General features: G+C 35.5%; 1 protein-coding gene across 4 annotated transcripts in view; it reads right to left on the bottom strand.

Moving 5' to 3' along the window:
- The window catches only part of LOC143246251 (uncharacterized), a 109634-nt gene that overhangs the window by 59822 nt on the left and 37699 nt on the right, over positions 1 to 12113 (bottom strand). For all 4 annotated transcript variants that reach the window (XM_076492656.1, XM_076492655.1, XM_076492657.1 and 1 more), the window contains exons 6-7: positions 1851 to 2178; positions 905 to 1050 (exon numbers count right to left, since the gene is read on the bottom strand). In XM_076492656.1, coding sequence (XP_076348771.1) covers positions 905 to 1050; positions 1851 to 2178 — 474 coding nt within the window. The remainder of the gene's footprint in view (positions 1 to 904; positions 1051 to 1850; positions 2179 to 12113) is intronic.

Below are 12113 nucleotides of genomic sequence, written 5' to 3'. Positions count from 1 at the left end.
CTTAAAAGGACTGTAAATAAATTAAAGAAGAGGGAATACCTAGAGAACAAATGTCACAATTTCCATACTAAGGGAAATTCAGAATTTTTTTAAATACTGTTTTATAAAATTAAGAACATAAAACTTGTATATTGTTAAAAGTTGTATTATTTTATGCCAAGTTTATTTATATACCATAATAAGAAAGTAGTTTAATAAAATTTTGAATATAACTCACTTAAATCTCCTGACATGCATACAAAATGATGCCCATTCTGAGAGTTAAAACCTTCAAGTTTAACATGATTATTTGGATGAAGCATTTTTTGCACAATTTACATGTAACCACATAATCACTGCATAAATAAATACTGAATCTCCAGTTTTGGTAAAGTTAAGTCTAGGTGTATGTCACTACTTTTTTAAATTTTAACCTAATTATAACTTAGTTTTGTTTGTTGTTGCTCAGCTCAACAAGTGATGTCTGCTGGATAGACAAACTGATGAATAGGTTCACAACTGAGTCTGGTGCTGTTATTTCACAAGAGTATTAAATTGATACTGATGAAGAATTACATCAAGTATGTCTAACATCTTTTTTAAATATTATTCTTTTAAGCTGTTTTTACTTTAACTGAAAGATTGTATAATTCTAAATAACATGAAGTATGTCTAAAATCTTTTTTTAAATATTACTGTTTTAAGCTGTTTTTATTTTAATTGAAAGATTGTATAAATCGAAATTTTGCTCCATAATCTTAATGTTCTTCCACAATCACTGCATAATCAGCATTTTTGTAGTCTATCCTTTCAAAATGTTGATTCCATATTTTTTTTCTAAACAAAATTTGTGGCCCTGTATTATAAACAATAGACTTACAAACTATAATGTTTTCACCTTGCTCTAATTTTATTTCTAACCTACCCCCACATCTCCCCTGCCATAACGTTGTCGGTAATGTCCAATTCTACGTCCACGACCCCTCAATCCTTTCTTTTTCATCTTTTGTTCTCTACTTTTAGCTAATACTTCATCAAGCTTTGCAGCTTCTTCTTTACTAATTACAGATTCTGTGTAAGAAAAAGTGTTTGGGAACAAAGAATTACAAATAATATATATAAACACATACATAAAAAAAACATAATATAATGGCATCCCCAAAATTAAATTTAAAAGTTATTCAATATGACAGTATACTTCAAGGAAAATACATAGGTAGATATTATATAGATATCAATGAAAAGCTCTTAAATATAACTTTAAAGGTTAACACCATGTATTAATATATTTTTAAACATCTTAATCTTTCACACTACTGTATTTTTTAGAAACTAACATATAACTATGTTCAACTTAAAATTTCTTCATCTCCTTGGTTAATTTTTCAGAAAAAAAACTGAAAATGTTCAAATTAAAATTTACCATGTTTAACCTATCAAATCTAAACGTTAATGAATCTTTAAGTTTTATAATAACAGTTTATCAATATACTGCTCATGTGTCACTTTAATGCAATGGTTGATTTGGTCTTATCCAAAGAAACTGTTAGAATTAGCTTCAATTGCTATCAGTCTTACATTTTTTAACTTGTTTTCTCTTAATTAAGATAAATCTTAATAAAACCATTACAAAGAAAAATACTTAAGAAGTCCCAACTTTTTATAAGAATATTTCTGAAAAGATAAATTTAAATTCTCTTTAAAAATTACAAGTAACATATGGATTGTTAATATTTCTGTTACAGTAATATTCAACTCATGTAAACCTCAGTGCTTGAAACCTACAGAAATTCACATCATTCAACACTTAATAAATGTCTATATATCACAAATATCCTAAAAAGAAAATCCACTTAGAAAAATTAATCTACCCAGATTATCAGGAATATTTTTTCTTTTTCTTGAGGCTGATAAAGACACTAGTGTGGGGCGCTCAGAATGGAAGCGGCCCCTTCTATCTTCTTTTTCTTCTTGATTTTCTTCTTCACTTTCTTCTTCCAGTAAATCACTAGATTCTACTTTCTGATCTGTAGGTACATCTTCTAACTTTATTTCAACCAACTCATGTTTCTCAGTTTCATCATACATTTTCTGGTTATCTCCATATTGCAGAGTACTAACAGAGTAGTTATCATCAACAAAATCTCCTTCCACTTCACGAGAATTTACAGTAGCTTCAAAACTCGCATTGTCATATACCTTAAAAAGAATGGTCTATTATTGTATCTACAACTTTAATTTATGCAGAATATGTAATACTGATTTAATGAAACATACTTTTAACAGTTTAAAGAAGGAAAAAATTATAATTTTTCTATACTGAAAACATATTATTATTAGCTATTCTTATTCAGTGCTGCCAATTATATGCAACTGTTTTCTTTAGGCATGCAACAAAACTATGCTCATTGGAAATAGTATATTCCAATGTGTCTCTCATGTAAATAATCATGTGTCATCCTTTTGCCAATAGTACCACAGAATGCTCATGTGATATGCAACTCCCTCTACACTATTATTTTAAACCTTCACTTTGAAGTTTGGCAGAAAGATTGAACACTGTAAAAGTAGGGAGGAAGGGTAGGAAGTGTGAGAGAGGTGTAAGTGTACTTATCTGACAGCATAGGAAAATTATAATTTGCAATACAGTACTTACCTCATCTCGCAAGATTAGCTGGAATCCCACACTGAGAAAGAGTAGGACTGATGCAAGGGAATAGCAGAAGCCCCTTAAAGGTATACAAAGGATACCCCTTACCATTAGAGAAAAAGATCTGGAGACCAAGGGAAAAAAACCACTTCACTTCTGAGCCAGGTATACTCTTTATTGTGTGCATAATTCATAAAACACAAGAACAGAAATCACAAGTTGCAGAGTGGTTAGGGTGCATCGAACTGTAATTGGCAAGTCAATTACATACAAAACCTCCTCTACAAAGAACTGACACCCTGCAAGGATAAAATGAGAATCAAAGTGTCTTCACCTACAACCCAGTAATCAGAGATTAAGACCCACTCCAAGTACAGCACACTACACAAGGATCAACACCATACAACAATCCAGGACCGATCATCCAGTATACAGAGGATGGATTCAACTTATGCAAGAATGTATATTGACTGGTTCGCTCAAATTAAATACCTCAATGCTGGGACCCAATGTCCACATGAAGGTAGGATAAGGGCTGCCAATCAAAATGGGTGAACTGCATTTGCAACAGGTCAATGCCAGATCGTAAGGAATGTGTAACAGAAGGCCATGTCAGCCAGTAAAGTGACAGATTACCTCCATAACATTGGCAATGGTATTAAGTCACATCATCTTTGAAGATGATAGATCAACTCCACTGGTTGTAGATACTGTTGAATATGTAAATAGTATAATGAGGCCAAGTCATCTAGTAAGTTGATGAACAAACTTCTGTACTTGTGGAAATTGTTGAATATTTAAATAATATAAGGAGACCACATCATCCAGTAAGTAGACAGATCAACTCCTGTGATTGCATAACTAGCTTCAGAAAGCCTTGTCCATCAGCAAATGCTTGTGGAGGTCATACTGCATTTCCACCTGCCTTACTCTCAACTGAATGGTTATAGCTAACATTTTTGTGGAACCCATTAAGGAGAGCGCATCCATGATCAACCTCCCTAGCAGCTTGGAACTAGAAAGTGACAAGGACTCTCACACTCCACTTAGAGAAGGAGGGTGGGAATGCATTGGATTGTCCATAGGAATTTCATCACAAAAGACAGTGCAATGAGCGACCACAAAACCCTATTTTAAAAAATAGACCATACTGAATTATTCACACAAGATATGGCAGAGATGGGCAGCAATCCCCATCTGCTTTACCCATGCAGTCCATGGCTGGTATGGTCCAGAACGGACATGTTTATGAAGCAGTTACTGCAAGACAGATAACTTCCAAGCAATCTTGTGAAATATTCCACTTTATGTTGAGCGTGTGGAACCATGAACGATAGAGGTTGAGTATACATGACTTACAGTGTGTATTTGAAGTTAAAGAATGCTTGGTCAGGCACCACTCACAACAGAGCAGAATCCATATGATAAAAGGGAATAAAAAAAAAAATCTTGAGAAAGTACAAAATGAACAATACTTACCAGTTAAAGTTACACTGAAGTCTGGAGCAGAGTTATAGATGGAAGACAAAACCCCATTATGTACAAAAGGAAAATGAGATGAAGATACCAGGAGATGAACATACTGGGTGTGATCCACACGTCAGCATGCAAAATATCCCCTCACAGCTCACAGACAACATAAACAAAAAGCAGGGAAAATGTGATAAGACAGAGTGGATGGGAGTAAACATGAAATAAGGTATGGAATAAAGAAAGGAGATAGGAGTAGGCCAAATCAACCACAAAGCAAGGGAATACAAAGATAGTTATGGATACTGTTGGATGTACCCGTATATGCCATATCACATCTGAGGTCCCTGTCAGCACACAGAGTCTGTCAAAGTCTGGACAAGGGTTAAAACAGGAAATAGAAGATAAGATGTAGGAGAAAGGGAGGAAAACCTTCCCAAGACACTGCAGATATGTGGAGAAAGGAGAATATAGAAAGGGTGATAACAGGTATGCAGAATGTAAAAAACAAAGAAGACCAAGAATGTCAACATGCCAAAATAAAGGAAATATATCTTAAGGAACAAAAGAAACATGAAGCATGAAGAAAGTGGTTCAAATGGAGGTAAAGTTAAAACATGGAAGACCAATCCAGAAAAGGAAGATTCCAAGAGGCTTCTGAAACTTGAAGAAATCTGTGAACATAGTGGGAATAGGGGAAGTACAAGCCCCATTGGAATTGGAAAATGGAAGGTATGTGAGAAAGATGGTTGAAAAACCAGGGCACAACTCACAGCATAAATTTGTATCATCCAACAGAAGAAAAAGTCACTTTTCTTCTGAAACATCATAATGCTTCTTCACTAAGAAGACTCACTTTTAAATTTTTCATTACAGTCTTTTTAACCCTACTCTAAAAGTTACTTAAAAAACTGATTTCACTGATTATAATAAATGCACAAAATTAATGTGTCTTATTAAAATGAACAAATGTATCATTTCTCCAATAAAGAAGCAATTACAGAAAAATGTTATAGGGTCCTATTATTTTATTAAGTTTAACAAGGGTCTATTTCATAGCTATCTTTCATTTTGATGTGATATATAGCTGTTATTGACTTATTTCTTTAAAAAGTGGGCAAATGCACTAAATTTTGTTTTTAATAAGAGTTCCAATTGTAATGAAACTTTGTCAGGAACTTCCCCATACAATGATGAAAAATTTGCAAAACTGCATCCAAGTCTCATTTAAACAGTGAGAGATGTTTAGGTGGGTGGGTAAGGTTTGTGTTTTATGATACAAAGCAACTAGGCTATCTGCACCAAACATCCAATAAAAAGTTAAAAGTAAAGTAAAGGTATTAAAATTCATAAAAAGAAATCAAGGTAAAACAAGAAAAAGTTTAATTTTTGAATTAAAAACTTAAACAGCATGAAATCCAATTTCTATATCTAGTGTACAGCAGTAGGAGAGCAATTACAGTAATACTAGTTTTAAAAGACATTCTGTAGCATACGTTTAATGGTTATAACTTGCTAAGATGACTAACAAGGTAATTATAAACATCAACGTTAGTCACTTGAAGTTAGCCTTTCCAGTCCTGGTTTCGAGTTATGTGATGTTATGGCCATGTTCAGAAAGTAAAGTAATTGAAGTTGTAAAAGACTTTCTGTAGTATAATATTAATTATTATAACTCGCCAGAATGATTAATGGTTAATTCAAACATCAGTGTTACTCACCTGAAGTTGGCCTTTCCAGTTCTGGTTTTCAAGTTATTTGACATTACAGCCATTTTCTAATTTCATATCAAACTAGACGTACTTCAGAAAAGAATCATAAACAACTAAAAACAATTGTAAGATAGACAGTATCACCATTGCCAATGACACTGTCCAACGTTATGGGTAAACCTTGAGACAAAACAAGTCTAAAATGATGCCATTATTAAGAGTCGTAACGACAGCATGACAGTAAAATGTGGCTTATTATGACCTGAGTGTCAACACAGACAACACAGTGATGCATCAGTTCCAGATGAAAGAAATCAATAAATTAAAAAACTGTGACCTATGAGTAACCTACTTAGGACAACTTCCTCTTTCCGATTCTTACAGAAACAAGATGCCCAAAGTGAAATAAAGGGGTTTATTTGGAAAAGCTTGTTTTCACGTTGCTCTCTTCAAGTTGTCTGCTAACTGGCACAGAGCCAAGCCTTGAATACATGACCATAGTCCATGTATGGAACATGCACAGCAGAGACAATGCCAGAGCAGACTGATTTAGCTGAGGTGTCAGCAAGCTTGTTCCCACGAATACCAACATGGCCTGGTATCCAGAAAAACTGGATAGAAGTAGATGATTTAAAAAAATGTGCCATTCAGTTTTGAATATCAGCAAGGATAGGGTGAGAACTGACGTGAAATGATTCCAGGGCTAACAAAGAGCTAAGCAAATTGGTATATATAGTACAGTTAATTTACTGCATAGCTTCTATGTGATCCAAGGCAAGAGAAATGGCAAACAATTCAGCAATGAACACAGAAACGGTAGTGAGGATAGTGAGTATAACAACCGAATCATAGCAAACAATGGCAGAGCCCACAGAGTCATCTGATTTCAAACCATCTATATAAATGGGAATGAAAGAATGGTTTCAAAGATGTTTGGCAAATAGAAAGTGATACTTTCAATCAGGAGTATCTCTCTTCTTCAGATGACTCAAAGAAAGGTCACATTTCGGGATAGTAATTAGCCATGGTGGGATGAGCTGATCGATCTGTTGATACCACTATATCATCCAAAGACAGACCCAATTCATCCAACTGCACCTGGAGACAAAGACTTAAAGGAACAGTGGCAGACTGTCTATTATGAAAGTGTGGCCCACTGATGAAGGAAAACACAATCCCATGTGGAATGCTGTGGTAAAGATCAAAGTTTTGAAGCATACATTAAAGACAGTTGGAAACAAAGAAGGTGTAGAGTGGGTTCATGGGACTCTGTATACAAACTCTGGACTGGAGAAGTGCAGAAGGCCCCTGTGCAGAGCCAAAGTTCATGATGGTGGAAAGGATCCAATAATTTCAAGGCCAAAGTCCTGGCAGAAATATAAACTAGAGACCTGTAGTCTAGTTCTGATCAATTAAGGGCACAATTGATTTTTAGCATGGAACATCAATCTGCCTCCCAAGAGGTGGAAGAAAGGACACAGAGGATATTCAGTGCCCTTGTACACTTGACACATAGCTGCTTGATATGTGGAATAAAGGTCAGCTTACGGTCAAATATATGTCCCAAGAACTTTGCCTCAAAGGCTGTGGGAAGAGCAGCTTCACCAATACAAAGTTCAGGATCAGGGTGAATACCCCATCGATGGCAAAAATGCATGCAAACAGTTTTGGAAAGAGAAAGGTTGAAACTGTTTGCTGTGGTTCACATCAGTAAATGATTGAGGGCAGTCTGTAGCCACCACTCAACATACCTTATATTTGACAACTGACACAAAATATGGAAGTCATCGACAAAGAGACTGTTTGCAACTGTAGGAGGTAGTTGTCCACTAATGCCATTAATTTTTATAATGAAAAGTGTGACACTCAAGACACAGCCCTGAGGGACTCAAGTTCCTGTGGAAAAGAATGAAAAAGTGTCAAACCCACACAGACCTGAAATTGCCAATTCATTAAAAAATGTATAATAAAAGTCAGTAAACTGCCACACAACCCACACAAGTGGAGGTCTTGCAAGATACTACACCTCCACATTGTAACATAAGCTTTCTCAAGGTCAAAAAATACAGAAACAAAATGTCGTCACTTGAGAAAGATTTCCCTGATTGATGTTTCAAGTCTGAGAGAGAAGGAGTACCATCTCATAACAAATATCACCAGATCCAACTGATATAGTGCCAGACCAATGAAGAGTCAGTTAAAGTTCCACCAGTGTAAGGGGGTGATTACAGTTATAGAGACAATCAGCTTGAAAGGAAAAAGACAATCGTTCTGCCTAAGTTCTGATAGCTAAGAAAATGGGAGACAAAGCAGAAGTGCTAGATGCATGAGAAAAACTTTTGCTGAGAGTATTGGTGATGCTCTGGGTATCAGCAATTTCCTGGCCATCAAAGAACCTAATTGAAAGGGGGGCAGAAGGATACTGACCACTAACTTTTTGAATTTTGTCCAATATATGACTTTAGAACTGGTGGTAGAAGAAATGCAAGAGGTGTATTTAATCCAAGATTCCTTCTGGCTTTGATGTCTGACGTGCTGAGAATGTGCATGGGCCTGCTGAAATGCAATGAGGTTTAAAAGCATGGGATACCTACAAAAAGTATCCCAAGCCTGTTTTTGAGGTTTTCTTGTCACGTGGCAGGCAGATTTCCAACAAGAACAAGGATACTGTAGGATACGTGTTGAGATTTTAGGAATACATTGAGCAGCTACCTGAACAATACAGTTACTGCTGACACACAGTCGCTTACACATGATGGCAGGATCAAGTTCTGAGAGAGTGGTGAAAATGGTCAGTTAGCCTGGTCCAACTTCCATTGAGGCATGCATGTCAGATGGCATCAATTACAGCCAGTCTTTCTCAAATTGACAGGAAAATAATCACTTCCCTGTGGATTACCATCAACTCTCAAAAAAAAAGTAAGTGAAAAGTAGAGGGGAGTAGATAGAAAGATCTACAGCAGTAAAAAACTGTCTAGGTGCATGAAAATAAGTATAAGAATCAGTATTGAAGAGAGACAGATTGTGGTCCAAGAGCATATGCTCTATATCACAACCCCTCCCTCCCATCAATACTAGCACCACCCAAAAGGAGATTATGCTTACTAAAATCCCCCAATAGTAAAAAGGGGGATGATAACTGCTCAATGAGGGGATTAAAGTCTGACTGATTATAGATCTCTTCAGGAGGCAGGTAGAGAGGACAAATATTGATGGTACAACCCAAAGAAACACTGAAGGCTACGGTCTCTAAGGGTGTATCAAGTGACAAATACAGGGTAGACGCTGATCAACCATGTACTCGTCCATCACATGACCTGTCATTTCTACACAAGGAAAATTGCTGTACGGTGACTTTATTAGCAGATTTCAAAAACATTTCCTGTAGGGAGAGGCACAAAGGATAGTAAGAATCAATCAGATCCTTAATGTCATCTAAATTTGATCGAAAACCTTAACAGTTCCACTGAATCAGAGTGGCCATTGTTATTTATGTGGAGGACATTGTGGCAGGGAGATCTGTTTCCAAGCACATTTTTCTTCTTTACTGAACGAAGATCTATCAACCTGTATGGATCCTGCCCTGGGTTGGACAAAGATTCCTGTGACAGAGCATGAATGAATGGTCAATTTACTTTTCAGGGCTGCAGAAGAGGATAGACCCAAGGAAACATTTGAACCTGAAAGAAGTGAAAGTGGCTAGTCACTGGAAAAAGTGGTAGGGACAGAGATGAAAGTAGAGATAGATGCATCAACTTTTTTAATTTTGGAGGGCACAAGAATCTTAAGATGTTTTGCAAACAACTCTGTTGGAGACAATCCCACTGTGGTAGTGGAATAGAGTGCAGCAGCATATGTCCAAGACAGAGTTGGGGACAATAATTTCCGAGCCTCTGAGTAGGTGATGTTATTACCAGTCTTTAAGCATTGCATCTCTTTCTCTTCTATCCATTTAGGGCAAGAAATATAGTAAGAGGAGTGTGGGCCACTACAGTTAACACAGTGTGGTTCCAGGCTGCACTTGTAAGCATTGTGGCTTTTACCACCACAATAAACACATACAAAAGAACCACAACATGATATTTTTGAGTGATCAAACTGCCGACACTGGAAACATCTAAGAGGGTTAGGCATGTAAGGATGTACCTTGCTGTTCAGATAACCTGCTTTGACTGTGGCAGGAAGATGAGGTGATGTAAACGTTAATATCAAAACATTGGTAGGGTTCATAATTTCGTCTTTATGAGTGAAGATTCAGCATACTGTAGTAATGCCTTGATTGGAGAAGCCAGTGAAGATTTCCAACTCAAGAATGTTCTTTAAATTCATCTCAACTATAACTCTTTTGGAAGAATCTAAAGTCACATGGGAAGTAACTTCAATGGGTATATCTCCAATGGCTTTTTATTTCAAGAGAGGTTTGGTATGCTGCAGTGAAGATGTTTCCACCAAAATGTCTCCAGAGTGCAACTTCTTTACTGACTTTATGAAGCTATTAAATCCCTCTAATCCCTTCTGAATGAAAAATGGAGGCATCTGCCCCAAGGATTTCTCAGATAAGGAATGTGTAGAATCTGTCTGTAATATTGACTGTATAACAGAGTCATCCATGCATGGTAATTTTCCAATAATCTGTTTTTTTTTTTCAATTCCTTCAATTTTATTTGTTTAGTTAGAGAGAGGGATATCCATAACAAAGAAGCTACATCTCAATGCTCACTGACCCGACCCACTATGGAGCCCTATGAGGGGATGCACTACAATGCCAAATAAGGACACTGCAGCAATGTCAGGATTTTGTGAGAAACTATACCCAAACACCAGTATAAGATACAATGTCCACAACACCTGTTGAGAACATCCAACACTGGTACTTGGTTGACCCTAACCCAAGTGGACCAGCCGACTGACCCTAAGGGGGGAGCACCACAAAGCTACCCGTCAACAGGAATTCAAGGCCAAAGTGGTGTGTTAGGGTTCGATCCCTCAACCACCAGAATCCTTTCCTCCCCTTCACAGGTCACCATGCATGGCAAACACATGGGTGGATGTTTAAATCCCAGAAAAGGTAAACTGAAAGAACAGAGCCTTCCCTGGCAGGTCCCCTTGCCATGTACAAGAATCCACACCGAGAGGGAGAGGTGTTTGGCAAACAGACAGATATTATCCTCTTATATAAACACTGATTGGTTCAGTTACTGACAACTACTATTAAAAAGGTAACTTTTAAATATACTGACAAGAAAAATATTGCTGAATGATCTACAATAGTTGTACATGTTGGACAATAAAGTAAATACACAAAGTTTCAAACTTTTGTTAAGAGGAAAAAGCTTAACCCTTACAGTCTGATAGCTTGTGCTTTTTAATAGGATAAATAATATCAAACTTTTTAAAATTCCTGTCTGATCTCTCCCTTCAAACTACCTACAAAATAAAATCATAATTAAATGTTTAAAATTAGAATTTTGTCCAACCTAGATTGTACTGGCATTTATTTTGAATATATAGTAAAAAAGAAAAAAAATCCAAAAAACTATAAACCATAATATTGGAATATTTTTCACTTACAGTTCTAATTTTTGTGTCTTAAAATATACGTCACGAATTTCAAAACAGTTGATCAGTTTTCATAAAACTAAAGATTCTAATAATGGACAAATCAATAAATCCTAAATACAAAAACAATTCACAACCTTAAACTACTTTAAAAATTGATTTTTCAAATTCGAGTTTTCATGTTTTGGATCATTTTTTTAAGTATACTGTAATTCTATTTAAGTTTGTAGGTTTATAGTTATACATATTATAAAGCTCTATTATTATTATTTTCCAATCAATATCTAACATATGTTATTTAAAAAAACAAAATTTACAGATATAATTTTTTTTTAAGTTTCAATTTTTCTAGTGATTTACTTCTTAATTAAACGAAACAGAGAGATCCTTACCAAAAATTTGTATTTTTCATTGACTTGGATTGATGAACATGTAAACATCTGCCAAAAGTGTTGAATGGTTGTTGTATAAACCAACAGACAAATTATTTTTTAAACCTAATCACAAATTAATATTTAATTTTCAAAACATTTTTTTCTGCAACAAAACACTAAATCTATCATGAAATGACCTATACTTTAATCAAATATGATTGAAAGCAAACCTTACAAAAATTTCTCTTTATGGTCAACTCAGACTGGGTACCCTCAACAAATCTGATTTAGTAAATGTTTACCATGTTCTCTCATTGTATATATTTACATAACCATAACTCCTCACAAAATTAATATGGAAATGTATGC

This window comes from Tachypleus tridentatus, chromosome 3, assembly GCF_004210375.1.
Source record: "Tachypleus tridentatus isolate NWPU-2018 chromosome 3, ASM421037v1, whole genome shotgun sequence".
Taxonomy (NCBI): domain Eukaryota; kingdom Metazoa; phylum Arthropoda; class Merostomata; order Xiphosura; family Limulidae; genus Tachypleus; species Tachypleus tridentatus.
Note: the sequence above shows the minus strand (reverse complement) of the source record. Positions and strands in the feature narration are given on the sequence as shown.